Source organism: Leuciscus leuciscus, assembly GCF_965113295.1.
Source record: "Leuciscus leuciscus genome assembly, chromosome: 13".
NCBI classification, from domain to species: Eukaryota; Metazoa; Chordata; class Actinopteri; order Cypriniformes; family Leuciscidae; genus Leuciscus; species Leuciscus leuciscus.
In genome coordinates, this window is record NC_138737.1 from 2,176,404 (window position 1) to 2,202,584 (window position 26,181).

The 26,181-nt window shown below is 37.6% G+C and overlaps 1 protein-coding gene and 1 long non-coding RNA gene across 2 annotated transcripts in view; one reads left to right on the forward strand and one right to left on the reverse strand.

Moving 5' to 3' along the window:
- The first annotated feature begins 1,994 nt into the window (after positions 1 to 1,994).
- ikbkb (inhibitor of nuclear factor kappa B kinase subunit beta) overlaps positions 1,995 to 26,181 on the forward strand; it is a 32,135-nt gene continuing 7,948 nt past the window's right edge. The window contains exons 1-16 of the mRNA XM_082188861.1: positions 1,995 to 2,186; positions 2,962 to 3,082; positions 6,713 to 6,807; positions 10,735 to 10,852; positions 11,016 to 11,085; positions 14,220 to 14,308; positions 14,495 to 14,584; positions 14,682 to 14,806; positions 15,905 to 16,012; positions 16,784 to 17,000; positions 17,898 to 18,092; positions 18,591 to 18,705; positions 20,001 to 20,124; positions 20,992 to 21,143; positions 21,250 to 21,311; positions 24,661 to 24,764. Of these exons, the coding sequence (XP_082044987.1) occupies positions 2,978 to 3,082; positions 6,713 to 6,807; positions 10,735 to 10,852; positions 11,016 to 11,085; positions 14,220 to 14,308; positions 14,495 to 14,584; positions 14,682 to 14,806; positions 15,905 to 16,012; positions 16,784 to 17,000; positions 17,898 to 18,092; positions 18,591 to 18,705; positions 20,001 to 20,124; positions 20,992 to 21,143; positions 21,250 to 21,311; positions 24,661 to 24,764 (1,769 nt within the window). The 5' untranslated portion in view covers positions 1,995 to 2,186; positions 2,962 to 2,977. The remainder of the gene's footprint in view (positions 2,187 to 2,961; positions 3,083 to 6,712; positions 6,808 to 10,734; positions 10,853 to 11,015; positions 11,086 to 14,219; positions 14,309 to 14,494; positions 14,585 to 14,681; positions 14,807 to 15,904; positions 16,013 to 16,783; positions 17,001 to 17,897; positions 18,093 to 18,590; positions 18,706 to 20,000; positions 20,125 to 20,991; positions 21,144 to 21,249; positions 21,312 to 24,660; positions 24,765 to 26,181) is intronic.
- On the reverse strand, positions 12,091 to 14,208 carry LOC309513204. Its single transcript, XR_014211367.1, has 2 exons — positions 13,210 to 14,208; positions 12,091 to 13,159 (listed from the first exon to the last, which is right to left on the reverse strand). It is a non-coding gene; the product is annotated as an uncharacterized lncRNA (long non-coding RNA).

Below are 26,181 nucleotides of genomic sequence, written 5' to 3' on the forward strand. Positions count from 1 at the left end.
GGAACCACATACTAGTAAGAGTCGTAGTATGCTAGTATGGTAGTAGTACTAGCATGTGGTTCCGAATTCAGCAATTGTTGTTGAGCGAATCGATTGTGTGATTAATTCAATTACTTACTCGCTTATTTAGTTCATGAATGAATCCACTCTTGAATGAATCAGTTGAATGAATGATTCAATACCCACTTAATTGTCGCCACCTACTGGTGTAAAGATGTAATCCCCCACTAACAAACCAGCCTGACAAAAATGGGGAAATCAGTTGTTATGTAGTCATATGTTTGCGATTAAAGCATAATGAATTTATGTCACGCAATATTATTGTAATTCACGTTGATTCATGTATCATGTATTGATTCAATGCAGAATAGAAGAGAAAGATAATTTTTATATATTATACAGCATGGATAGTGCTCTTCGTGACAGTCTTTGTGTGACTCAAGCATGTTTATTATCTGTATAATGTTACACACAGATTATCTCGTTGTATCATCGAGTATTATGCACGGGAACAGGAAACTTCTGTGTCAACACACATTGAGAGCAGCTGGAGTGGTTCAGGACGTCACATCTACGCCATCTTCGTCACTCACACCAGAACATCAGCCAGTGACCAGAATGGACCGTCACCAAAGTCCCATACGCAAATCACAGTAGAATTTTCTTAAATGTGGCAACATGCGATTCATAAGAGCATCTTAAAAAGATTTATTAGTTGTTTACCCTCCTTCTGTTTATTTACTCACTGATGACACGTTTCCACAGGCCACTTCTGAGAGTTTATGTAGGCCGAAAGTTTCTTAGATTCACTTTCAGAGATCAGATTATTCCTAATGACGCAGGACATTAGACCGATCATGTTACTGTGGATATTTAGGAACACGATAGTTCTTGTAAAATGAACATCTCTGAGGAACAAATCCATAAAATCAACCTTTTATTTGGACACTTAAAGAGAAAACGGGTCATGGCCGTGATGAGGAGTCCTGAAAGCACTGAAATGATTATTTATCTGATATTATTAAGTTATTTCTTAAAAACTAGATATGTTGCTTTTTATGCATTAGATTAAACATTACTTGACCTTTTTTAAAGTTGCATTGCTCCCAATAGATTTTAAAACAATTCAGTCTAAATTCTTTACACATCAATCCTTTGACAGAAAAAAAGAAACAAATGAAGGAAACTCCATGTTTCAAGGCCGAGAGAGGTTATATCTGTAAATCTGTCCTCTCGGAGGGTGGCACCACAGGAAATCATCATTAACAACTCACTTTTCGAGGAAATGATCACATATGCATCAGTGATTCAAAAGAGATGGAGGAAATGGATACACCTTTATATAATGCACATCATTTCTGCAATTTATGCATCCAGCAGCCTATATGAAAAATATATATTAAAAGGTTGCTATTCTATGATGTTAGCGATATAATTCACATTAACAACTTTTTAATATAAACATGAGAAAGATGTGAATAAAGACTGAGAGTCAATGTTCAGAATTTATTAATTATTGTTTTGAACAATAATTATGTTGCATGTTTTGTGGAATGTTTGTTGTCAAACTTTGATTCGTTTTTTTAATTATTAAAAAAGCCATTACTTTATATGAAAAAGTTAATAATTATATTTTGTTGACAAAATATTTTAGTTTGTCTTTATTATAAGCTGTAATATGTTACAATGTGCCCCAACTATGGGGCATGTTGTCCCATTTCTCTTCCATTATTTCAGGAGAAAGATAAGAAAAAATATATAAACAGTATTAATAAAACAAAACCACATAATTATCCTAAACATGTGGGAAATTAATGTGGAAAAAATTAAACACTCTGAACATTAAGTGGATTTACACACAAAAAAAGTCATAAAACTTTGAGAAAGTCATAAGGCGTTAGGTTATTGTACAGAAATGTAAGTATGATCATTTGATCTTCTATGTTTAGTATAGTAGCCTATTGTTAGTACGGATGTTACTTTGCGAGTCTGCTCTATTACAATATTTACGGGAAAGGAAAGTTTCAGGAAGTAGAGAAACTCAATGCTCTTCTGCTTTCAAACATAATCACAAACATTTTACTGACTGATTACGAAAAAGAAATCCGTAGATGTGTAAAGATCGCAGGAATCGTCTGATTTGAGAAGTGTTGTGGAGTAAATCAGATCAAATCTGACAGCGGCAGGTAAAATCACTTCACATTAACGAGCTACTTTACTGAACATATACAATATACTGCGAATAAACAGCATAAAACATCTGGACTTTAGTTAGTATTGCTATATTATTAGGCCATGTGATACAGCAGTTTTATGGACGCTTGATAAACTGATCTGATCTTGTGTACAAAAATGCGCTGATCAGAACAAAACAGTGTTTCATAACATCAAATTCACACAAGAGCTTATATATATATATTTCAAAAGTTTGGGGTCAATAAGATATTTATTAATGTTTTTGAAAGAAGTCTCTTCTGCTCACCAAAGCTGCATTTATCTGATCAAATACAGTAAAAACAGTACTTGTTTTCTATATGAAAATACTGTAAACTGTATCCTGTGATCAAAGCTGAATTTTCATCATCATAACTCCAGTCTTCAGTGTCACATGATCCTTCAGAAATCAGTCTAATATGATGATTTGATGCTCAAGAAACATTTCGGATTATCATCAGTGTTGTGCTGCTTCTTATTCAGTCTTTAAATGTCTATAGACTAACCAAAACCCTCACATATATATAAATAATAATCTAAACATTGTAAATAATAATAAACAAAAAACTAAATAATTATCATAAAACACTTAGTTTATGCATCATTTTTACAACTGAGGATCTCGTCAGATGCCATATTCAGCTCCCGTATTTTCACACACACATATATGATCCTAGTACACATGTATATCTGTGTTTTTAACATTAGCATTAATCATTGTGATCGTGTTCCTCTCTCTCTCTCCAGGGTTTGAGGGTCCGTCATGAGCCGTCCTCCATCCATGCAGCCGCAGATGTGCGGCCCCTGGGAACTGAAAGAGCGACTGGGAACCGGAGGCTTCGGGAATGTCACTCTCTGGCAAAACAAGGTAAAATATGATTCCTAACCAAGATGCAGTCAAGCATAGCACACGCATAAACCCAATGCATGCTCATTCCCTCAACGTGATTTACACTAGAACCTTTTCCTGGATCAACATCCTTGTGGCTCCTGGAATAATATTCCTTTTAGCAGTCAGATTAGTTTTAGGGTTTTAACAACATTCTTATCAGCTTCTCATGTTCCTCAGGTTTTTAGGGCTGAGTTATAAAGCTTGGGATGCTTTAAAAACGGGACTATAGTCACATTAATCTAAAGTGTTGTGTTATACGTGAATCAGGCTGGTTGGACAAACAGAAGTAGATGACTGTGTCAGTCTGCATGTACCGTCTGCTGTGCATTAGCATCATGAGGAGCAGCGGATGCATTCAATTGATTTATTGTTTCCTGTTTAAATACATTGTGAAATGCATATTTGTATAGTATATAGGAGTAACTGCAGATGCTCAGTGTGGAGAAAGGCACACTATAATTATATAAATTTATGATAGGTGATTCATGATCTGAGTCGACCTCAAATTTTTTTTGCTTTAATTTAGAAAATTGCTTTAACTTTCTGCTCTATTTCTATGTTACTAATCAAATAAGCAAGTTTGGGTTACACTTTATTTTAAGAGGTCCTTGTAACACTGTAATTATACATTTAAGTACTGAGTAATATTAAGTAACTACATGTACTTACTATAGGGTTAGGTTTGGTTTAGTGTTACTTGCATGTAATTATGCATAATTTATAGTTATTACTATAGTAACGGCAAGTAACATGTAACAATGACACTTTAAAATAAAGTCTTACCCAAGTTTGTGATTGATCATGTTATGCTGGAATAGCACGGGTCATCAGGCTGGTTCAGGTTTCAACTGAAATTTGTTAATTGGTAACTTTTTTGAAAATGGTTATTATGGAATATTGTTTCTGCCACAAAATAAAAAAATGAAAAAAGCAATTGCGACTTTTTATCTCACAATTCTGACTACTTTTCTCAGAATTGTGAGATGTAAACTTGCAATTGCGTGTTATAAAGTCAGAATTGTGAGTTATAAACTCGCAATTGCATTATAAAGTCAGAATTGCGAGATGTAAACTTGCAATTGCGTTATAAAGTCAGAATTGTGAGTTATAAATTTGAAATTGCGTGTTATAAAGTCAGAATTGCGAGATGTAAACTCGCAATTGCATTAAAAAAGTCAGAATTGTGAGTTATAAACTCGCAATTGCATTATAAAGTCAGAATTGCGAGATGTAAACTCGCAATTGCATTATAAAGTCAGAATTGTGAAATGTAAACTCTCAATTGCATTATAAAGTCAGAATTGTGAGTTATAAACTCGAAACAGCGTGTTATAAAGTCAGAATTGCGAGATGTAAACTTGCAATTGCATCTTATGAAGTCAGAATTGTGAGTTATAAACTCGCAATTGCATTATAAAGTCAGAATTGTGAGTTATAAACTCGCAATTGCATTATAAAGTCAGAATTGCGAGTTATAAACTCGCAATTGTATTATAAAGTCAGAATTGCGAGATGTAAACTTGCAATTATCTTTTAATGAAAAATGGCACTTCATGACACACGTTGCCGATCACTGGTTCAGGATAATAATAGGAATTATATTCCAGGATGATGATCCAATAACATGTACTCCATAGCTAAATCTCATATAATGTTAATTTGTTCCTTAAATTTGAGTCGCTGTCTTTTTTCGGGCGGTCTGCTGGTAAACGGTCGTCGCACCCCATCCTGCTACAGCAAATCAGGATAAAGGTGTTTGAACATACTAAAATAGAGGCACTTCAGATTCCCATGAATTAACCTTCACTGCACTGGGACTCTAACAATGAGATGAAGGGAGGAAATGCATCTATACCTGCTTTGTCCCACTTCCTGTCACAATGACATCATGATCACTCATTGCCTGTTGTAGTTACACTGAAACACACACATCCTTAAAGAGGTTTACTGAGCTTGACGATCATATAGTCTTCAAGGAATGCTGAAGAAGATTAAACATTAATTAATGAATCCTGTTGTTTGCTGTTACCAGGGTTATTTTAACAAGTCTTCATGTTACTTTATTAGTGATCAGATGCACCACTTTCACGCACCGGCTGGAAAAAACGCATCTAAAGAGCATATCTAGTCATATATAAGAGTCATATCTAAAGAGAAAAACCCATTTTATTGTCTTTATATCCTGTCCAGCGCAGTTTGTGTTCAGACTCACACTCTGTGTGGTCAGTGGTGACATCGTGTCATGTCACCAATAATAACCGGGGTGTTGGTGAAGCGGATGTTGATGAAACCAGTGTGAAAATGCTGGTTTTGTGTGTCAGTGGCCGCTCTGTATGTGCAAACGTCTCAGACCACATTGAATGATCACATACAATAAGTGCAAAATAGAAGCATCTTCAACCATAGATTTGAGCCATTGCAGTTAAAGACTCCTGAATCCTGTCATGATGTCATCGAGCTCACTAAATGAACAATGCGTCATCATGTTCGCTTACTCACCTTGATTGCATTGGTTTCTCTCTCTTTCTGCCCATTTCCGGCGGTCGTCATTATTCCTGTCACGAGAAGTGGACTAAAAGGAAGTACCGTAGGAAATGGGCATGATGGAATTCAAGTGCCGCCTAATAGATTTCCTCCCTGAATTTCACTATAATATGACATAAGTCTTTACTCGTCACAGAGACACTCATTATTTATCATTCATTCATTCATTATGCTTGTAGACTCACATTAGGCTCCAAAGGTCAACATTTCACAGTCATGTAGAGTTTCCGAAAACTAACGTGCATAAATATAGTATAAAGTGGCTTTCAAAAGTATATGGACAGTTATAAAATGTCTGAATGGCATTACATTATATATGTATATATACAATATTTTGGGGGAAAAATGCCCAAAAACACACATTTTAGTATAAATTTAATATGTAATTATTCGTTAGCTTTTATATACCATGTATTGTTTTGTTTGTTTATATGTATTATGTTTAAAAAACGCATTATAAATAAAATAGTTCTAATGGTGAAAATAAAGATCTATCGTGACTCGTGAGACATTGTGGTTGTGAAATGTAAGCGGATCACCATTGTTTGTGCCTGCTGTAAATTAAAGTCCCCCTGTGGTGAAAATCCAGCTCTTTTAATGTTGTTTATATGCCTGTGGGGTGTTTTTAATCTGCTTTAAGACAAACCATGTGTAAATTCATAAGTCGACACCATTGCTGAGTATTTCCTCCTTAAAACTGCAGTGAACCAAAGACAGTCTCAAAAACACGCTTTGAAATCGCTGGTGTTTCTGACGTCACAAACTACCTTGTAACCAATCAGATCAACGTGTGATCGTCAACGAGTGGATCTCTGAGCTGAGTGAGTGGAGGCGGGGCTCATTTGCATATTCATAGAACTGCGTATACTAAATGAGACAATGGTGTCAAGTTACATTCAAGATATTTTAAGGCATGGTGAGTTTTAAGGGATACAATTATTGACTACAGGGGGACTTTAAACTACTATTGTATTACCATCTGATACCATCAATGCACTATGGTATTGTCACGGTAAATGTTTTCTAACATGTGTTGGTATATCTGTGTGTGTGTGTGTACAGGAAAGCAGCGTTCAGATCGCCATCAAACAGTGCCGGCAGGAGCTCAGCGCCAAGAACAAGGGAAGATGGAGTTTAGAGATTCAGATCATGAAGAGGTGAATATATACATCATGTTTTTTTTCTTTCCCCTCAGTACGGTTCACACACAGCTCTCCTCCTAACTTCAAAAGGCATTTACATAGAAGTCTGAACAGCATCAGAGAGAGAGGAACATGTTCATGACAAACAAATTAACTGTTTTTGGTGCGCAAACAATTCAGTGGAACTCATGGTGATTCAAAAATGAAAATAATATACATGCAATGACTCCTTCACAGTAATTCTGCTAATGACTACACCCATCTTTTTTGGCCGAAAACTTAAAGTTGGCTTTCACGTCATAGCAGATGTTTCTTTAAAGAGAAAATGCTCTTATTTTCATGGTATTTTTCCATCTTTTGCCCACTGAATCTCAGCTATGTTTACCATCTTCTAATGTGCAGTCCATTAAGCGACCACGCAAAGCCTTCTGTTGTTATTCGGCTATTTATAAGTGTTTTTATGAACAAAAGTTCTGAGCAAAACAAAGAGGGATGGATTTATGACACCACAGTAGTAAAAAGGGACCCAGTTTAACGGCCTCAGCATCGGTTTGTTCCGTCACAACACCTTCAGGCTCATCTTAAATTAGGAGCAAGTGCATCTCTGTTCGTCTCCGGAGGCTTTCTTCCTGTTATTGGTTTAGGGCTGATTTTGTTGTGGCTGTTTTCATGTCCAGTTGTTTATTGGAAAGCTGCTTATTGTATTAAGTTTTTTTGGGGGTGTGTGAACTAGAGCTGCACGATTCTGGACAAATTGAGAATCACAATTTTTGTTGTTTCAAACATAGATCACGATTCTAAACAGACAACTAAACAAAATATCATGACATTTTTTAAATGTTTAATCTGAATGAATAACAAGCGCCACTGACTTTAGACAAGGTTTTTCCTGGTCAGTGGCGGAATTGTTTTCTAAACCTGCAAAATAGCACCAGGGAACGTTTGCGCCGGAACACGCCTCCTCTTTTCGCTGAACCGCCCCCGGGAGCGCAAGTTCATTCCCTAATTTACAGACATGCGTCTGTGGAAGGAAAAGTCCGCTGTGCGCGAGTACAAAATAGGAATGATACATGCGTCGCTGTACAAAGTCAATTGCGCTGAGTGCAAGATAGGGCCCCTAGTGTGAACACATGCAAACTACATGGGTTACACTTTATTTTAAGGTGTCATTGTTACAGTGTAATTATATATTTAAGCACTGAGTAATATTAAGCAACTACATGTACTTACAATAGGGTTAGGGTATGATTTGGTTGAGGGTTAGTTGCATGTAATTATGCATAATTCACTATAAAATAAAGTGTTACCAAAATATTATCCAAACTTTTTGAAGGCGCATGTCTGCGACAACAGGACAAATTGTAGGCTACCGTTCTGGGTGTCATCCAAATTCAACCTGGTTCAATTATGCATGCAACATGAATTTGAATGATGAAAACCACTGGTTGTGCGTTGAGTGTCACAGTGTGAGTGTTTCCGTGACGCTGCGGTGTGGTTGGATTGCTCTCATTAACAGTGGTTATGTGACGAGCGAGAGGGGTTGGGGGACGTACTGGTTTTCTCAGATTTATAGTAGATTGTCCCCAGACTTGGTCTGAGCCACAAACCTGGACTCAAACACCCTCTTGCAGAGTTCAGTGTGTATATCGCCAAACCACAACCATCACACACACAGATGTTTTTGGGGAACACACCCAGGACTGAGTTTCTCTAGTTCACACACACACACACACACACACACACACACACACACACACACACACACACTCAATGATGATCAGCCCTTAATAATGATGATATCAGTGTTCAATCTCAGAAATGTCCCTCTTTTGTGGAGGGAAAGGAATCCCGTCATGTTTTCCGAGGTGTTTGGCAGCAGCTCAGAAATAGATTGACGTCAAAACGGCATGAAGTCTGATTAAACTCACCCGTCATGAGAAATAACCCATGATTTATGGAGCGTGCTGGACTCTGACGTGTCCACCGTAACCCCAACTCAGTGTATGCGTGTGGGGCCTGTAATGATAACATACCGTTTGTGATGAATCTTTGCTGTCTGCTTCATAACTTTCCAAAGAAGGATTGTTTTTCTTCAGATTAAGATTCAGAGCGCTGATTGGTGTAAGGTTTGGTCATCTTGGACACTGGTTATTTTTCAAATGAGAGGCAACACTGCATAAGATATTAGAACTTTTCAGAGACTGTAAAAGCTTGTCTTGTTATTGTAGGGAATTTTAGGTTACACACATTAACTTTTTACTGAAGCTGTATAAAGCTGATAATACAGCAGTATTGGGTCAATGTAGGGCGGAGACTTAGTTCTGTCCAACATTGTTGACTGTATATTGGCAGATCTGAATGCGAGCTTGTAGTCGATTGTAAGAATTTTTTTATAGAAATTAATGAATTTAGAAAACGGGATGAATTTCCATTTAAGCCTACTTTGAAATTCATTATTACTTCACTTGGGTTCATACTTTTTTTTCAGCTGAAAAAATTGAAAGAGAAGTCGAACACACCTAATGTCTTCCAAAGCACAAAGGGTTGTGGGTAATATTAGCTAACTAAAAATTAGAAATCGTAAAGTTATCTACGACTAATGATTTGAATTAAACTTAAACTTCAAGTTTTTTGGCTTTTACTATGAATATGTTAGCCTTACTGTTATCTATAAGCTAGTGAGCTTCAAAACAATGACAAAATTCCCATTTAGAAGATATAAGCGTTCAAAACTTACAGTCTCTCACTTCCACCAATATGGATCAATGATTTTGATGGCATCACTGCAGTTCAGCTTCTCATCAGAGTTTCCTGTCCAATCAAATGCTCTCTAGAATCTGAAGCCCCGCCCCCTACACTATAAATAGTTGCTGAAGCTGCGGCTGAAATCGGTTACTTGTTCACACATTTACTATTTTCTACATGGTGAACGACACACAGTGCACTATATAGGGGATAGGGAACGATTCAGACACTGTAAATATGCTTTCCATTGGGGCGAATGAAGTCTGGTTTCACGTTAGTGTCACGTGTATCACCTCAGCTCCGGTCCAGAGACACGATATACAGAGCGGATCATGTGATCGAGTCGACGCAGAACACAAAAGGTATCAGACCCGTTTGAATTCGGCATAGAATGCTGTATTATAAAGCCATATGGAGGAGATTAGGAGGAGAAACGGTTAGAGATTAGGAGGAAACTGCAGCTTTACCGAGCTCAACGGCTCTGGCCGAGCTGTGATGTAAACTAATATGAGCTGTTCGATATGTCCCGCCTTATCTTCCCGTTTCAGTGGAAATTACGTCAACACATTGAATATTGCTGTGTGTTTCAAAGCACTTCAGTGGGCTTTGAAGTTACTAAATTGACTCAACTGGTGAATTGTTTTTGTTTTTTTACCGTAAGGTTTAAGAGAGCCGTTTTCCTGTTTAAAGTGACCTCAAGAACATTAAGAGGTTTGTTTCTCCAAGGTATTTGGCATGTGATCGAAGGAAAGCAAAAAGCGTGACATTTTCAAAAGTTTAGATGCGTAATCTTTCTTGCTTAATTCTTTCTTTCTTTAGAAAAGCAAGAGATGTACGGAAACTCTTATGCAACTCACCCGTTGTTACTCAAGGCCTAATTCTTGTTATTAAAGCAATTATGCCAGGATGGTTGCACGTGAAGGTTAAAACGAGCTGTTTATTTTCTCAGATGATAGTTTTAGGTGTTGCCGTAGCAGTTATCCTGTTATGGTGCCTGGAATCCATTTGTTTTTATTCCTCTTTGTCCTGAGCGTGTGTTTTATAGGAGGTTCGTGTAGGGCAGGGCCGGCCAGCCGTCTGAATATTACAAACACATTTTTTAATAACAACATGTTGTAACCCAGATTATAAGAGGGTTATATGTACGTTGTGTCCTTTAGTGTTTGCACGTAATAATGAAGCGTCTCTCTTCTGCAGGTTGAATCACATGAATGTGGTGGCGGCGAGAGACGTTCCAGAAGAACTTCAGAAACTGGCCACGAACGACCTGCCATTGCTGGCCATGGAGTACTGCCAGGGAGGAGACCTACGCAAGGTGTGGCACTTACAAAAAAGCTTTTTGGCCAAATACCATGGTGATAGCATGGGTTTTTGGACATGCAATCTGTTCATGGTACAAACCATGGTATGTGAATATTCCAATGATTCAGTTGTATGTTGCATTATCAAAATAACCTCTGTGCTCTCTGTATGTTCAGTACCTGAATCTGCTTGAGAACTGCTGTGGCATGAGAGAAGCTGCTGTTCTGACACTGATTCAAGATATATGTGAGTCCGCATACACCAGCCAATGGCAGTCCAAAGTTATTCCCACCAATCGCAACACTAGGGTCCTATGACTTCCACAGGGCGGAAAACGCGGACAGAATTGCGGAGTCCAATTATAAAAATTTAATTTACAGTGTATTGCCACAGAATTTGGCAAATTTAAAATGAAGGGTTGTACACTTAAAGGGTAACTCTCACAAAAATGCAACCTACGGTCTTTTTGTTAATCTACTCGAGGCAAACTTTCGTTTAAAAGCATAATTAGGATGGAAACGCCACTTTTAAGTTTGACCGTATTTTCGTTTTAGGTTAAAATGCCTTGTGAATGGGAGTGAATGGGGCACTTTTATGATAGCATCAAAAATCACTATTTTTAAAACACTAAGAAGGTTCGACACAACATGAAACTTTGCTTGAAGTATCTCCAGGGGCTCTACGCATGAACGAGAACATTGAGAACATTGTTTGTGTACACAGAGTTTACTAAAAAGAAAGATTTTGAACAACTCTCTGTGCGGCATTTTGTCAGTCAAAAATAGTCGATCTCCGTAACAGGGAGGAGAGTAAAGATGGAAAGCTCCTAAAGCTTAGTTCAATATAAATTCACGGATAATTTGTTGTTTTCTCGTTAGTGAAAATCAATATTGACCTTGTATTTGAAAAAGGAACCTCATATAAGAAACAATACTAAAATTCAGAGTCAGTTCATTCGCATTCGGAAATCGACTATTTTTGACTGTCAGAACGCCGGCGGACACACAGCTACAGTGAGTTGTTCAAAATCTTTCTTTTTTAGTAAACTCTGTGTACACAAACAATGTTCTCAATGCTGGAGTTCATGTGTAGAGCTCCTGGAGATACTTCAAGCAAAGTTTCATGTTGTGTCGAGCCGCATTAGTGTTTTAAAAATAGTGATTTTTGATGCTATCATAAAATCGCCCCATTCACTATTGAAACTCAAAATTAAGCATTTTATAGGGCCCTGTTATTGTAAAAAAAAAAAAATTTGCATGCTTTTAGTTACTAAAAGATTTAATTAAACCATTAAAACTGAATCCAGAAAAATTTCAACAGAATAAAAAAAAAAAAAAAAAACAGCTGTAAAAAAAATTATATTTTTGTTAAACTGGCAATAAGTTGTTGTTAAATTAAATTTAATAAAATTTAATTAGACATGCTTTTTGATTAATGAAATTTTATTTAACCATTAAAACGGAATCCAGAAAAATTTAAACAGAAAAAAAAGGGATTTGGGAAGAAATAAAACAGATTTCATAGGGCCCTACAACACAAATAACACAAGCAGCTGTTCAACTCAGTTTTTCCAGCAGTCTTTAGTCCCAGCAGACGGAAAACCAGACTAGTTGACCTTTATCACGTGAGCATGTGAACATATGTGAGCCGTAAACAGAGGTCAGCCGAACTCATCGGTTTACATTTCTGCTGAATCTGCGTTTGTGTCACATCAGGTCTTGTAAATGTCAGAACATGAACTGAATCACATATTTAACCCAGATTTGCAGCTGAAAGTGGTGGAGACTGGAGAGTATGAATCAGACCAATCTGATATCCACACACACACACACACACACACACACACACACACACACACACACACACACACACACACACACACACACACACACACACACACACACACGCATTACCAGAGAGAAGTCTGATGCATTATGCAGGTTAAGACTTTTCTAGCAAGAAAATGGTGAGGGCTCTACTAAAACTTATGAACTTAAAAGGGAAAGTTTCTCCAAAAATTAATTTACTCGCCCTCATATCGTTCCAAACCTACAATCAAACCAAAATTTATTCAGACACCTTGCTATCCTAACTATAGTGTCCTGAAAATATATTAAAAATTATATATGGTGTCTGGTTTGACTGTACATGACTTGTTTTTGTATGTAGAACAGAAAAGGAAGTGTTCAGCGTAACTTAACTATGATTCATTTAACTTTGTTTTAGACTTCTTCTTTTTTTAGAATCCCTAGAAATATAAACAGACCCAAATGAGTCAATAAGCAATGCAGTAAGAGTAAAGAGCTAGAACGTGGAGCAGCTCAGATCGTTTGATGAGAAATGTTTGAGTGTCTTGGCAAATGTGAGCACAGTTTGAGACGTCTCTTGTGAAACTGTGATACATGTGAGATTTCTGGGGTCATTTTTAAGAGGACTTGTTCTCTTCTGATAAGCAGAACTAGGAATTGGTCTTTTCTCATGTGTAACTTTCAGAATGTTCTGCTGCACGTCTCATTTTGTGTGCCGTAAAAAACTGAAAATAAAATAAAAATACTGGTTTAAAGATGAGAAAATGAGTGACCTATAACCTTTAGTCACTGTAGAGATAAGATATTGTGACCTGGATTGGGTTGATGAGGTAAGCCTGCTGTTTATTATCCATTGTGAGTAGATTCTCTTTGTTTACACTCGATCCACAACTAACAAGGATCTAATGATAGGCCACAAATGCCGTTGTATATACAACATGTCATCGTGCCGTACCTTATCGTCACTCTGTGGTCCACCAGAGATTTTTCTGTTAAGTCACCAACATGAACCTGGATTTAGTCACCGGCCTCATCCTGTTCAAGAGAAAACACAGCGGTTTCCTAAACGAAACATGTTGAGATGAACATGGTCATCAGTTGATGTGGAAGTCCTGTTTCCAGTAAAATCGGCTGGGTGTTAGACCCTGATCCTACGTGACCTTATAATTGAGGATTTATTGGGAAGACTTTAGAAAAATCATGTGGAAACATTATTTCTGGCGGTCAACTGGAGTGTTGGGTTTGATGTCTCAAAGTGATAGTCCACCCTCCTCAAACCCATGTGAATACCCTCATCATTTAGTACATTACTCAACCGTACGTCATTCCAAATCTGTATGACTATTTCTTCCCAGAACACAAAAGAAAATATAGACAAAAAAACCTGAGACATCTAGTTACCTGAATAATTACACATCTGGTTTAATGGCACTGAGGTTTGTTACCGCCACAGTAACACACAGTACATTCAGGACCAGTGAGCTGGCAGAGCATTGGTGTCTAAAGTTATATTGATGATTATCTCATTAAAATGTAAATATTTCCAATAAATAAAAACCTGTCTCTCTCCAGCCTCGGCGCTGACGTACCTCCACGGGATGAGAATTATTCACAGAGACCTCAAACCAGAAAACATTGTACTTCAACAGGGAGAAAAAAGGGTAAGTGTTGAGAGAACTGGTGCAAAAGATACGATTCACTAAATAATAATGTTAAAAAAAAAAAATATTTTTTTTTAATACATTTTGCAGTAATTCTGTTTTCTAAAAGCATTAAGACTTCACTATTTGCACTCTCATATTGTATTGCTAAATTAAAGCAGCATGAATGTTTCCTGCATCTTGTAGCTGGTCCATAAGATCATAGACCTGGGTTATGCTAAAGAGCTGGACCAGAGCAGCCTGTGCACATCGTTTGTTGGGACGCTGCAGTATTTGGTGGGTACATCAACAGATTTATGCAAAATGCCAGACTTCTTGATTGATTAGGATCTCATCTTTACTGATATTATCTTGTACTGTCGGTCTCTCTCAGGCCCCTGAGCTGTTAGAACAGCAGAAGTACACAGTGGCGGTGGATTACTGGAGTTTCGGGACGCTGGTTTTTGAGTGTATCACAGGATTCAGGCCTTTTCTACCAAACTGGCAACCCGTGCAATGGTAATTATTCCCACAGCTTTCTGAATTTTACACTGCAATGTCTGATGGTTGCACAGATCTGATGGTTTTCTTTTAGTGGTTCTTAACCTTGTTGACTCTAAGGCCTCTATTGACATGAGTATTCAATGCCCCTCTTTTAGGCGAATAGGTTTTATCCTGTACATCTGCTGTAAATTACTTTTCTTTTCTTTTTTTACATCTTTGGATACTCCTAGTTTCTGTATATTAAGTTTCCTTACTGCAGAAGTTATAGGAGCTGAATGTTCTTCAGGGTTCCTAATCTTTTGAACTACCTAATTTAGTTTTGGAGTCTAAAGTATAATAGGGGCACTTTCAGATTTTATTCATTTCCATGAATGACTATTCCAGGTCTAGATATTACACTTTTAAAATGAGGCTTCCTCATATATTCATGGTTTTTTCCAAGACTGTGGGAATCCTGGGTCTTCAAAGAAACCAAAATCAGTGTTGATAGGGTGAATTGAAAGAAATATACCGTTTTTTTGCTGTTGTTTTAGCCTGTATTAAAGCCTTTATCTTGCCAAATAAAGCAGGCTGTGTGATACTGAAGGTAAACTGTAAAAGCTGATGCAGATGTGTGGAAATTACACCATTTGAAAAAAATAATTAGTAATAATTTATAAATACATAGCTTTTTTCTTTTTTTACATACTAGTGGTGGCATGTGTGTACTGGCTTCAGCTCTTCAGTTTAAATGCAGTGTAAAAGTGGCATCAATGTAATGTTATATTCTGTATGTGAATGAACCCAATAGAGAGATTTAAAACAAAAGTACAGTGTGTTTTTCATAAGTCATGACCTGACAGCTTGAGCCAGAGTTCCTGTACTTCATGCAGAAAAGACCTTCATAAACACTATTGTTCTAACATCTTATGTTCGAGGAAAGATAATATTCTTGCTACAATAGTTTATTATTCCGGGGTTTGCTGTACTGTGATTGGATGTGCTCCAGTATTCTCACCACATGGACTGTTTTTATATTATAACCTCTGAGAATATGAGAAAAATCAAGGGTGTGTTGCAAAATAAACCCAGGTTTGTTTGAATTCACATTTCTCTCTCTCTCTCTCTCCTCAGGCACGGCAAGCTGTTGCAGAAACAACTGGATGATATTGTGGTTTACGAGGATCTGATGGGAGAGGTTAGATTCTCCAAACACCTTCCGAACCCCCACAACCTCAACAAGTGAGTCCTGTGACTACGTGAACGCATGAATCTGTTATTAACCATCATGTTGTGTTCGGGTCATTTTGACCCGGAGAGGATTTTGAAGTTACTCACAAATTGTTTTTAATACTTTTTGTCAATTATTTTGTGTGTTTTCCCCCCACATTGTAACACATGTGATGTTTCCGGCCAAAAATTGACTGGCCTACAAAAAATTGCTTATAAATCTCTCATTATGCTACATCATCACAAAATATTCGATTTAATTTTTTTGTCAACTTGTTTTCTTTCAATTAGGACCGGTTATATATTTCTTTTTGGAATTGTTTGATCGTAGGCCTTTTTTATCTGAGCTTACATACCTCCGTTTTTGAGTGAAAAAAAGCGTTATTTGTGGATAATTTTGTAAATTTTACATAAAATATGAAAACAAATTGCACCGTTTATCACACTAGTGTGCTTTGATGTTTAACCATGGTTAATGTTTTATTTTGTATAAAATGGCACAACGTCACACTTGTCACAAAAATGACTGGTCTACAAAAAAAAAGAGCTTATAAATCTCGTTATGCTGTTTTATCAACAGATATTAGAATCAATCTTTTTGTCAACTTGTTTTTTTTAATTAGGACAGGTTTTGTATTTATTTTTGAAACTGATTGATCATAAGCCTCAAACTATACAACAACAATTATTCATTCATTAGTTTCAAGTACAGCTAAATCGAAATACCACATTTAGAGTGAATATGTAGCTAGACTGGTTAATCTAACTCTAAATGTGTTTCAGACTGTTAGCTGGGAAGCTGGAGAGCTGGCTACAAATGATGCTGAGATGGTCACCGAAAGAGCGAGGCAAAGATTTAAAACAGCAGAGCAAAGACAGTCAGGAGGGGGTCAAAGATCAAGAGGAGGAGAGTAAAGAAACCAGTCCAGAGAGTGTCAAAGACTCTCCGAAAAGTTCCTGTTTCTGCTTCGATGAATTACGGCGCATTCTGGATCTAAAGGTAAGCTGAAGCTCTCGATGATGACATGTAGGGCTGCAACAACGAATCGATAATGAAAATCATCGACAGCGAATGTCATTATCGATTAGTTGCGTCTGCCCAGCACTGAATAACGAATAACGCATTTCTATGGACAAAATGCATCTAAAAAATATTGTGAGAAACATACTGAGCTGTATTTCCATTTTGCATTAATGCTCGACCTGACAGTCTGCGTTAAACTTCAGACTTCACTGAATGAGCGCCGGCGCGCGTATGCGTTACAGAGGAAAACTATTAATATTAATTTTGCTGAAATATCTGTTGTCGGACGTTAAATTTAGGTTTAAAAGTCAACATTAAAGTATTTGTTCATGTATTTTATGAGAGTGGTAACTGTAAAGGGATAACTGCGTGTAATTGAATATAAATGTAAGATTTTAACATTTACAGGATAAAGAAATGATCCTGTAATGTTCCAGAGTGTGTGTTCCTGCAGACAATTCCTCTTATCGGTCAACTGTTTGTGTTTTAATTTTTCTTTATTATCTTAATTTTTAATGTAGGGATTTAAACTCTCCTTTTGCTTTATAGCTCTATTGTACGTAGCATAGATATAGATATATTCGCTATGTTTTCATAGCATTCAGTTGGCAAATTAGTTTGAAGGACAGCTTTGGCCAGGACGTGGAATAGTGTGTTTAGTCAATAAAAGAAGAGAGGAGAAGAAGCTTTTTCATCCGATTAATCGAAGAAATAATCGACCAACCAATCGATTTATCAAAATAATCGTTAGTTGCAGCTCTAATGGAACGATTAAAGCAGCAAATAGCCCCTCAGAATCATCCTAATCCTCCCCGTTACGCCACAGTGTTGTGCATAAATATGCCTAAAATTTTATCGTCTCTTTCTTCTCAGCTGGTCCACGTACTCAACATGACCTCGGCTGAAATATTCACCTACTCCGTGCAGCCGCTGGAAGACGTGGCGTCCCTTCAGGAACGAATCGCGCAAGACGCTCGCATTCCTCCGGCCAATCAGGAGCTCCTACTGGAGGCGGGACTTGCCCTCGAGCCGCAGAACAGCGTCATGCAGTGTGCCATCGATTATAGCGTATGTTTGACACCTTTTTGATGCTAAAGCAACTTTTTAAAGTAGGTCCAACCTAGTGTTGTCAAAAGTACCGACTTCGGTACCAAGTCCAAATGTGATGCTTTGAGCGCTGTTGAGCGGAATCATAAACACCTGATTGGCCATTGTGTTCACGCGCTCATCAGATATGTCTGTGATTGGCTACGATGATCAACGCACGGGAACGTTTGAAAGTGTTTTGAAAGCGCCAGCGGACCGATCCGCTGATAGACGCCTGCTTTCAAACGCTCCCGTGTGTATCTGTAAGCGCTCGCTGAAGAGCGTCATTGATGTATATTTACAGCATGTTTTTGAAGCGCTGATCATCATAGCCAATCACAGACATGTGTAATGAGCGTCTGAGTACAATGGTCATTCCGAGACATTTACGATTCTGCTCAACAGCGCCACATTTTTTAAATTTCAGTATCTGACAACTCTAATCCAACCCAGTTTAGCCTGATTGTGTTGTGTTTTTAGCTGATGGATGCCCGGCGCACGGATGAGCCACTTGTTTTCCTGTTTGACCGTTCGTGCTGCAGTTACGAGCCTCATTTTACGCCTCGTGTCCTTCCTGAGAACGTCCGATTCGTCCGTGAGTTACTGTCCATTTCTTGCCTCAGTAGTCTAAAGACTTCATCACTATATTGACAAATGTACGTGTTGTCCTTTTAAAAACAAGATTAACATTGTTATTTTCCTTGTAACAAAAACTTTAAAACATTTCAATGCTATAAAACAATACCAAAAATGTATAAAGTAAACAAATGTTTCAAACATTGAAGTGCAGAAGAACTAGCCTATAATAAACAATCAAAACTTTTCAGATATTGATTTGAGTCCAGATTAAAATTAGGGATGCACGTTATATAGGCCACCATATCGGTATCAATATATATGGTCATTTTAAATGTTATCGTTATTAACACGATAAGAAAATTTGCTTGAAACTGCTTGAAAAATGAGTGCAACACAAGCAGTGCAAGTCTGTCATATAGGCTACATAAAATTATAATGAGAACACTACTGTAAAAGAATGTTTCAAATTCTGTGAATTTAGATTTATCGGCCAATACATCGGTGATCAATTATAAAAAATGATCGGTATCGGCCAAAATGTTCATATCGGTTCATCCCTAATTAAAATTTAAAAAAAATTGTGTCTATAAGTATTTGGTGTTAATCTGAACGGCTGTTTAAAAAAGTAACTGCTTGACTTCCTTTCTTCTCCATGAACAATTAAGTTAAAAACAGAAAGTTAACCAGGAAACCGATGCAACTTCATTATTTCTGCCTTTCTGTACAAAGCGCCACCTACTGTCAGGGAGTGAATCTGCATTTTCATTCAGCCGAACACTAACAGTTTCTCATCCATGTTTTGGTTGCTTAGATCCAAGTGCAGCACATACAGAGTGTTATTAAATTTCACCGGTTGATGGAAAAGCAGTATACTAAAAAAGTTATGTAGAATAATTTACAGTAGGGGTGTAAAGAGACCCTCATGTCACAATTCGATACATATCATGATATTGAACTCACGATACTATATTATTGCCATACTTCAAGACGTAGAAGGTTAACCATTTTTTTTACTGTTGATTAAAATGCTAAATTTGGTTTTACATCGGGGTGTATGAATAGGGTTGGACCTGTAGTACTGACACTAAAAAAAATTCTCACAGTAAATTTTATTTTGGGTGAACTATTGACAATACATAGTCACTATCCATGATACATATTGTTGTATTTTTGTTTTGCGATACATTGTGACACAATTATTGTTACACCCCTAATTTACAGTATTTTAAAGTGCCCACAATACCATGCAACACTGGTAGTGTCTACACCTCAGAGTAGGGACACTAAACGGATCTGTCTTTTGTGATGTAGAGAACGAGCCGAAACGCTCACTCCCCTACAGTTCCCAGAGACGCACATGGGGTCAAGCGTGGCAAACCATCCGCGCGCTGAAGGAGGACTGGCAGAGGCTGCAGCAAGGACAGAAAGTAGCCATGTAAGACGAGAACGATCTGTAAGAGCTGACGCTGATGTGAGAGGCTGTCAGTTTCAAAAATAAATACAAAACCTGTCTTGACTGAAAGAAAACAAGTTGACAAAAAGATTGAATCCAATATTTGGTGATAAAATAGCGTAACAAGTGATTTATAAGCTATTTTTTTGTAGGCTGGTCAAGTTTTATTGGGTTTTCAAAACAGCACAAAGGTTAAGAATGTGGAATTTTGAGCTTTTTCGGATTTATTTACAATACATTTAGTTCTCTAATGTGAAACAGAATATTTGGCAGGAAAATAATGTAGGGCGAGACATGATTTTACCCATCAGTATTTGATTGGATCATGAAAGTGGTCTGTGATATTATTAGTTAATTTTATTTCCCCTCTCTCACTTGGTTACAACAACAGAAGATAATAAATATATTACAATTTAATTACATTTACATTTAGCAGACGCCTTTGTACAAAGCGACTTACAAATTAGGACTAAATTAAAAGAGTCTTAAATTAAACTAAAAGAGTCATCATGAAGAGACAAAAACAACGCAAGAAGTGCTCAAAATACAAAGTTCACGCATTGCTCAGAGTAGCATATGCCAGACAAGGTAGGATTAAAGGAAATGTATGAGGTTAAGACAGGAACGAACGTAAAGATAATAAAGATTATGATTTTTTTTCTTTAGAACCCCTAAATTACAAGACCAGTAATATTTATTGGTAACACTCTACAACAAGGTTAACTAATGCTACTTTATTGTAAAGTCTTTACCCATTTATTAAACAAGTAAACAAAAGTAGTCACATTTATTTAAATAGAGCTTTAGTGAGAGGCTGTAAATGACTCGCTAACTCTCTCTCTGTTCCAGCATGAGTCTCCTCAGACATAACGGCACATTGTCAAAGCAGAAGAACGAGATGGTGTCGATGCACCAGAGGTTAAAAGCCACGCTGGAGTTTTTCAGCACTAGTCTGCACATCGACATCGACAAATACCAGGAGCAGAGAGCCACGGGCATCGGTATGACACACCTTCACAAATAGATATTAGTGTACCCAAACCAGGCTCTCAGTTCTGTTTTTAGCATTACTTTCAGAATGAGTGTTGATTGGCTCATGCTTTCCAGCTTCTGAAAAATTATTGAGTGTCTGGAGAGAAATGGAGCAAACCGCCCTCGACTGTGGACAGGTACGTGTCCATCTGATGTTATGTTAATTAGGGGTGTGACGAGATCCCGCGATATCAAAATATTTCTAGTCGAGGTGAAAAGTTGTCTTGCTATTCGAGAATCCATGAACCGCATTATTAGTTTGTTTTCTTAGGATGCACGATATATTAAAACAATTTAAAAATCATAATATAGCATAGCATAGTGCTATCATTTATAAACCTACTCTTATCACAGGAGAATACATCAGTATGTTATTAATAATGTGAACTGTTCACTGTTCGATTTCAAAATAAAATCTTGAGTTTGCATTTTTTAATGTCCACAAGTTCTAGTTCAAGAAATTAGAGCAGCTTAGGGCCCTATGATTTCCGTGATGCGGAAAACGCGGACGGAATCACGGAATTTACACATGAAAAAGGAATTCTCTTATACGTGTAGCCTGTGGATTTGGGGTGCTCTCTTTTCCCTCTCTTCTCCCTCTTTCTCCGCCTCTCGCTCACTTTCACTCTTTCCCGTATTGCTACGTCACCTAATATGGGTGGGAGAGGTCGGCAATTAAGCGCAGGCAGGTGTATAGGCACCTGGGGTCCTCATGCCGGTAGCCATTCATTGTAGCTAGCTACTGACGCGTTGGAGTGCAGCAGTGTTCCTGGGTGCTGTTTGTTGTGCAAGGTGTTACCGAGCGATTGCCAACGGCGCTACTGTTTTGTGTGTTTGCATGCGTTTCCAAAATACGTTGGGAATGCCTAGAGTGACAAGCGTAGAGAAGCGTCCAGTGACCCTGGTGAATGCGTGAAGCACGGAACACTGTCTACTCACCCAATCGCTAGCTTGCAAAAAGAGGCTACAGCAATCAGATTGTCGGCTGCTGTTCTCTTGAATGTGTTTGAATGTGTATGTATGTGCAGGTGCTGCTTCTTAGACACTTTTCCGTTTGGTTTATTGATTTATTGTATTTTTCTTTTTTTTCTTTTCTTTACCACTAGCCGGCGGGCTGTAAGAGATGTGTGTTAGTGAACTGATGGTGGCCACCGGCTAGCGGTTTCTTCTCTTTGTTTGTTTCCCCCCCCCTACCCTATTAATAGCCTAATGTGGATTGGGCCTATAGGATAGATTAGCCTACCGGGCTCTAGTTTGGTTTCCTTAGAGTGTTTCACCCATTTAGAACCGATGTGTGCAGTGTAATGCTGTGAAGTGTGCATCTGTTGTAATAGCTCAACCAGCAACGTTGCTGTGGTGTGTAAGCTGAGTTTGTAGTGTTTGTTCTACTCTAAAGTGGTGTGCCTTAGCTCACGTGTGGTATCGAAACCTAGGCCTGTTTAAGCTTACATTCTGGTGGCTCACTCTACTATGGCTTATCCCTGTTAAATGATGAATTTGTGTGTTATTTATTGACTATCTAAAGCGACTCATTTTTAACTAAGATAAAATAAACATTGTATCTTTTTACCTTGCTAAACCAAGCCTGTGCGTGTTTCTTTATAAAAGAGTCCCCTTGCTCTCACCAGTCTTGTCCAAGGGGTGGCGTAGTCAGCACTGCCATCGCCCCACCAGGGGGGCAACATACGCGCGGAATCGTACAGAATTTGCATATATTTTGTTGACATATTAAATAAATGTTTTTTTTTTTTAAAACTTCCTTCTCATTTTTTCAGTTTAAAACAACAAACGTAGAAAGGTCTCTACCTAAACCGTGGCCAAATGGCATTGTTAAACATGTTGCCTAGTAACTAACTATACGTCCTTACGTTCCGCGTAAGGAAAAAAAATGTCGAAGCGAGCTCATCAAGGAGCCGTTCACATGTCGTGTCTTTTGCGCGCTCAGGTTCGTCATTTCAAATGTAGGCACCGGTAGGCACGCTCATAATTGAAGCGACGCGCTCATTTTTTTCCAGGCGCAGCGAGATGAAAACACCTCAACTCTTCAGAATGCCGCAAGCGCACCGCAGTTCATGTGACGAGAACCAAAATATCAACTTCACCCTTTCCGTAACAACATTGAAAGCTCAGTCAACATAAAGGATGTGGGTGCACCACAAACACTACGGGTGTTTTTCTCTTCTCCGTAAATAAATCTTGTAGCAGAGCTACAGCAAGCGTTTCTCGGTGGTGGAAATCTATTAGCTATTTAAACTTCTTTGTTGTTGTGAAGAGCGCAGTGCACGGTTGCATAGCAACGACAGACACCACGGGGAAATCGGACCGAATTTTACTATAAATAATAAAAAAATAAGCTAATGTGCATTGTATTTGTAAATGTCAGTAATTTATCTTTTTTTGCTTACATGGGGGGGGGGGGGGGGGGGGGGGGGGGGGGTCACTGATGATGATGGGTTAACACTGTACTTTTAGGCTGTAATATGTCATTGTGTTGGCTTTCTGTCATGCACATATCGTTGTTTCAATGTTTGTCTCCCTGCAGCATGGCTGCATTTAATCTTTAATTTAATATTCATCAATCCTACCTTGTAACTGTTACCTTCATGTTACTGTTATTTTTGGCCAGAGATTTGTTGAAGGTTTGGCTGAATTTTTGAGAATTTTGAATGTGCTTTGCTGAATATATTAACAGTTTAAATAAAAAAGCTGAATTGTGAGTTTGTGTAACGGAATTTTTTAAAGGTCAATACTGCTTAGAAGTGAAAAGAAAACAAGCAAATCCGAAAAATCCGAAAGGGCTGAAAATAAATCCCAAAAAACGGAATTTGAAAAAAAATAAAAAGGAATTTGAGAAAAAATAAAACGGATTTCATAGGGCCCTAGCAGCTGTAGCATCTCTATCGTAAAGAAAGAAGTGGCCAAATATTAAAGATTAAATGGTCATTTGAATTAAAAGTTGTTTGGACAATATTAAACAAGGATTTGATCCATCTCTTAAAGCGCCCTCTGCAGGCATTTGTTATAATACATGTGCATAAGTTGATAACATTACATTATGTTGTTCAATAAAACCATAAAATTACTTTATTTTGATACTTTATTTATACTAATTATTATTGTCTTGTTGTTATTATATATGTATGTATTTTATGTAATTTTAAAGGCTATGTTTGCTTGTTGTATTGTTATTACCTAATCATTATTAAAATAATTGAACAATTACTCGATTACCAAAATAATCGTTAGTGCCAGCCCTAGATTAGTTAAATGCGCCTGCATTGTTCTGCATTTTGTGACTTGAAGTTGAATATTTTTCTAGTTATATTTTGTCATTGAAGATTTCTTTAATGTAGTGTTTCTTAAAAATATCATCTCGTCTCTCAACCCAATATCGTGTATCGTCACACCCCTGTGTATTTGCTATCATAGTGAATGTTTGTGTGGTTGTAACCGTGTGTTTTGTTGTTGTAATTGTGTGTGCATCAGACAGAAGACGTGAATAAGCTGGAAGAGGAGATGATGACCCTTCAAACTGATATTGTTGAACTCCAGAGACAGCCGTGGAGGAGTGGAGAGGCTTTAGAGACACTGTAAACCAACACACACACACACACACACACACACACACACACACACACACACACACACACACACACACACACACACACACACACACACACACACACACACACACATACTAGTCTCATGTAGTCATACTGATGATATAATGTTTGGTGTGAATCATATTTACATTGGGCTTTAGGCGCTCTATGATTTAGTAAGAATATGAAGCTCATACTCAATAAGGAAAAAAAATATCTCAGTTTAAGGTTGGGGTTTTTACATTTACTTTTTACAAATCAGTAAAGATATCACGGCTAAAAGACACGTGAACCCCGACCTGAAGGTGAATGTGTTTACAATGAAACTAAGAGGCCTTTACTTGATTAAAAAGAGTGAACTATCAATCAGATGACAGAAGTAGATTGTGTGTGACAGGTTTTTTTTTGTGTGTGCAAAGTTTTGATCCTGATGATAATTTAGAGGCCTATCAAATAGTGTTGTCAAAAATATAGATATTTATCGATAATATCCTCATTTTGTCCAGTAGCAATACCTCTCTCTCCTCTCCGACGGTGAATTGACACACAAATTGCGAAATGAAAATGCGGCCAATGGAAACACGTCAATTTCGCAAAAACTCCCATTTATCGCAAAAAAGTTTTGCAAACGCTCGCATGAGGGTTTTTTTCTGGCAATTCGAAAAAGAAAAATTTCACAAAACTGCAATTGAAACAGTTTTTGCGCATTAACAGGTCACCTGACGTAGATGACGCGGTGTGTTTGGACAGAATACAAGACAGAGTTCTTTATTAAATTCATAAAAGACAATGAATTACAGGAATACTGGATTCTAAACCTCAAAGAAATGCCACAATCAAGACCTGGAAGCAGAAATGAGGGAGAAACACCCAGAAACACCTCATATGTGCCGCTCTCAAGTATAAGGGTCTTTCCTTGCCTTTAATGATTGGATAACACGCATACGTCTCCTTTGATTAATAATAATGGCCAGTGCAGTGGCTGGGATACATAAACCTACCAACATCCGTTGCCATGATTTTTGGAATAACTTTCGTCCAGTTTTTTGTCGACATTTAGAAATCTGTAATGCAAATCTGTAATGGAAACGCGCATACTGATAGTATATTATACTATATAAGCAGCACGAGAACCAAATTAAGTTATTTTTCGTGGCTTATTGCGCTTAAATGGTCAAACACACACAAAATGATGTCAAAATGCCCGTCTTGGTGCATATAAACAGTCAGTTTTGGGATATAAATACCGTATTTTCCGCACTATAAGGCGCACCGGATTATAAGGCGCACCTTCAATGAATGGCCTATTTTAGAACTGTTTTCATATATAGGGCGCACCGGATTATAAGGCGCATAGAATAGAAGATACTGCAGTCAAACGTTTGACTGGGTTTGCGTTATGCAG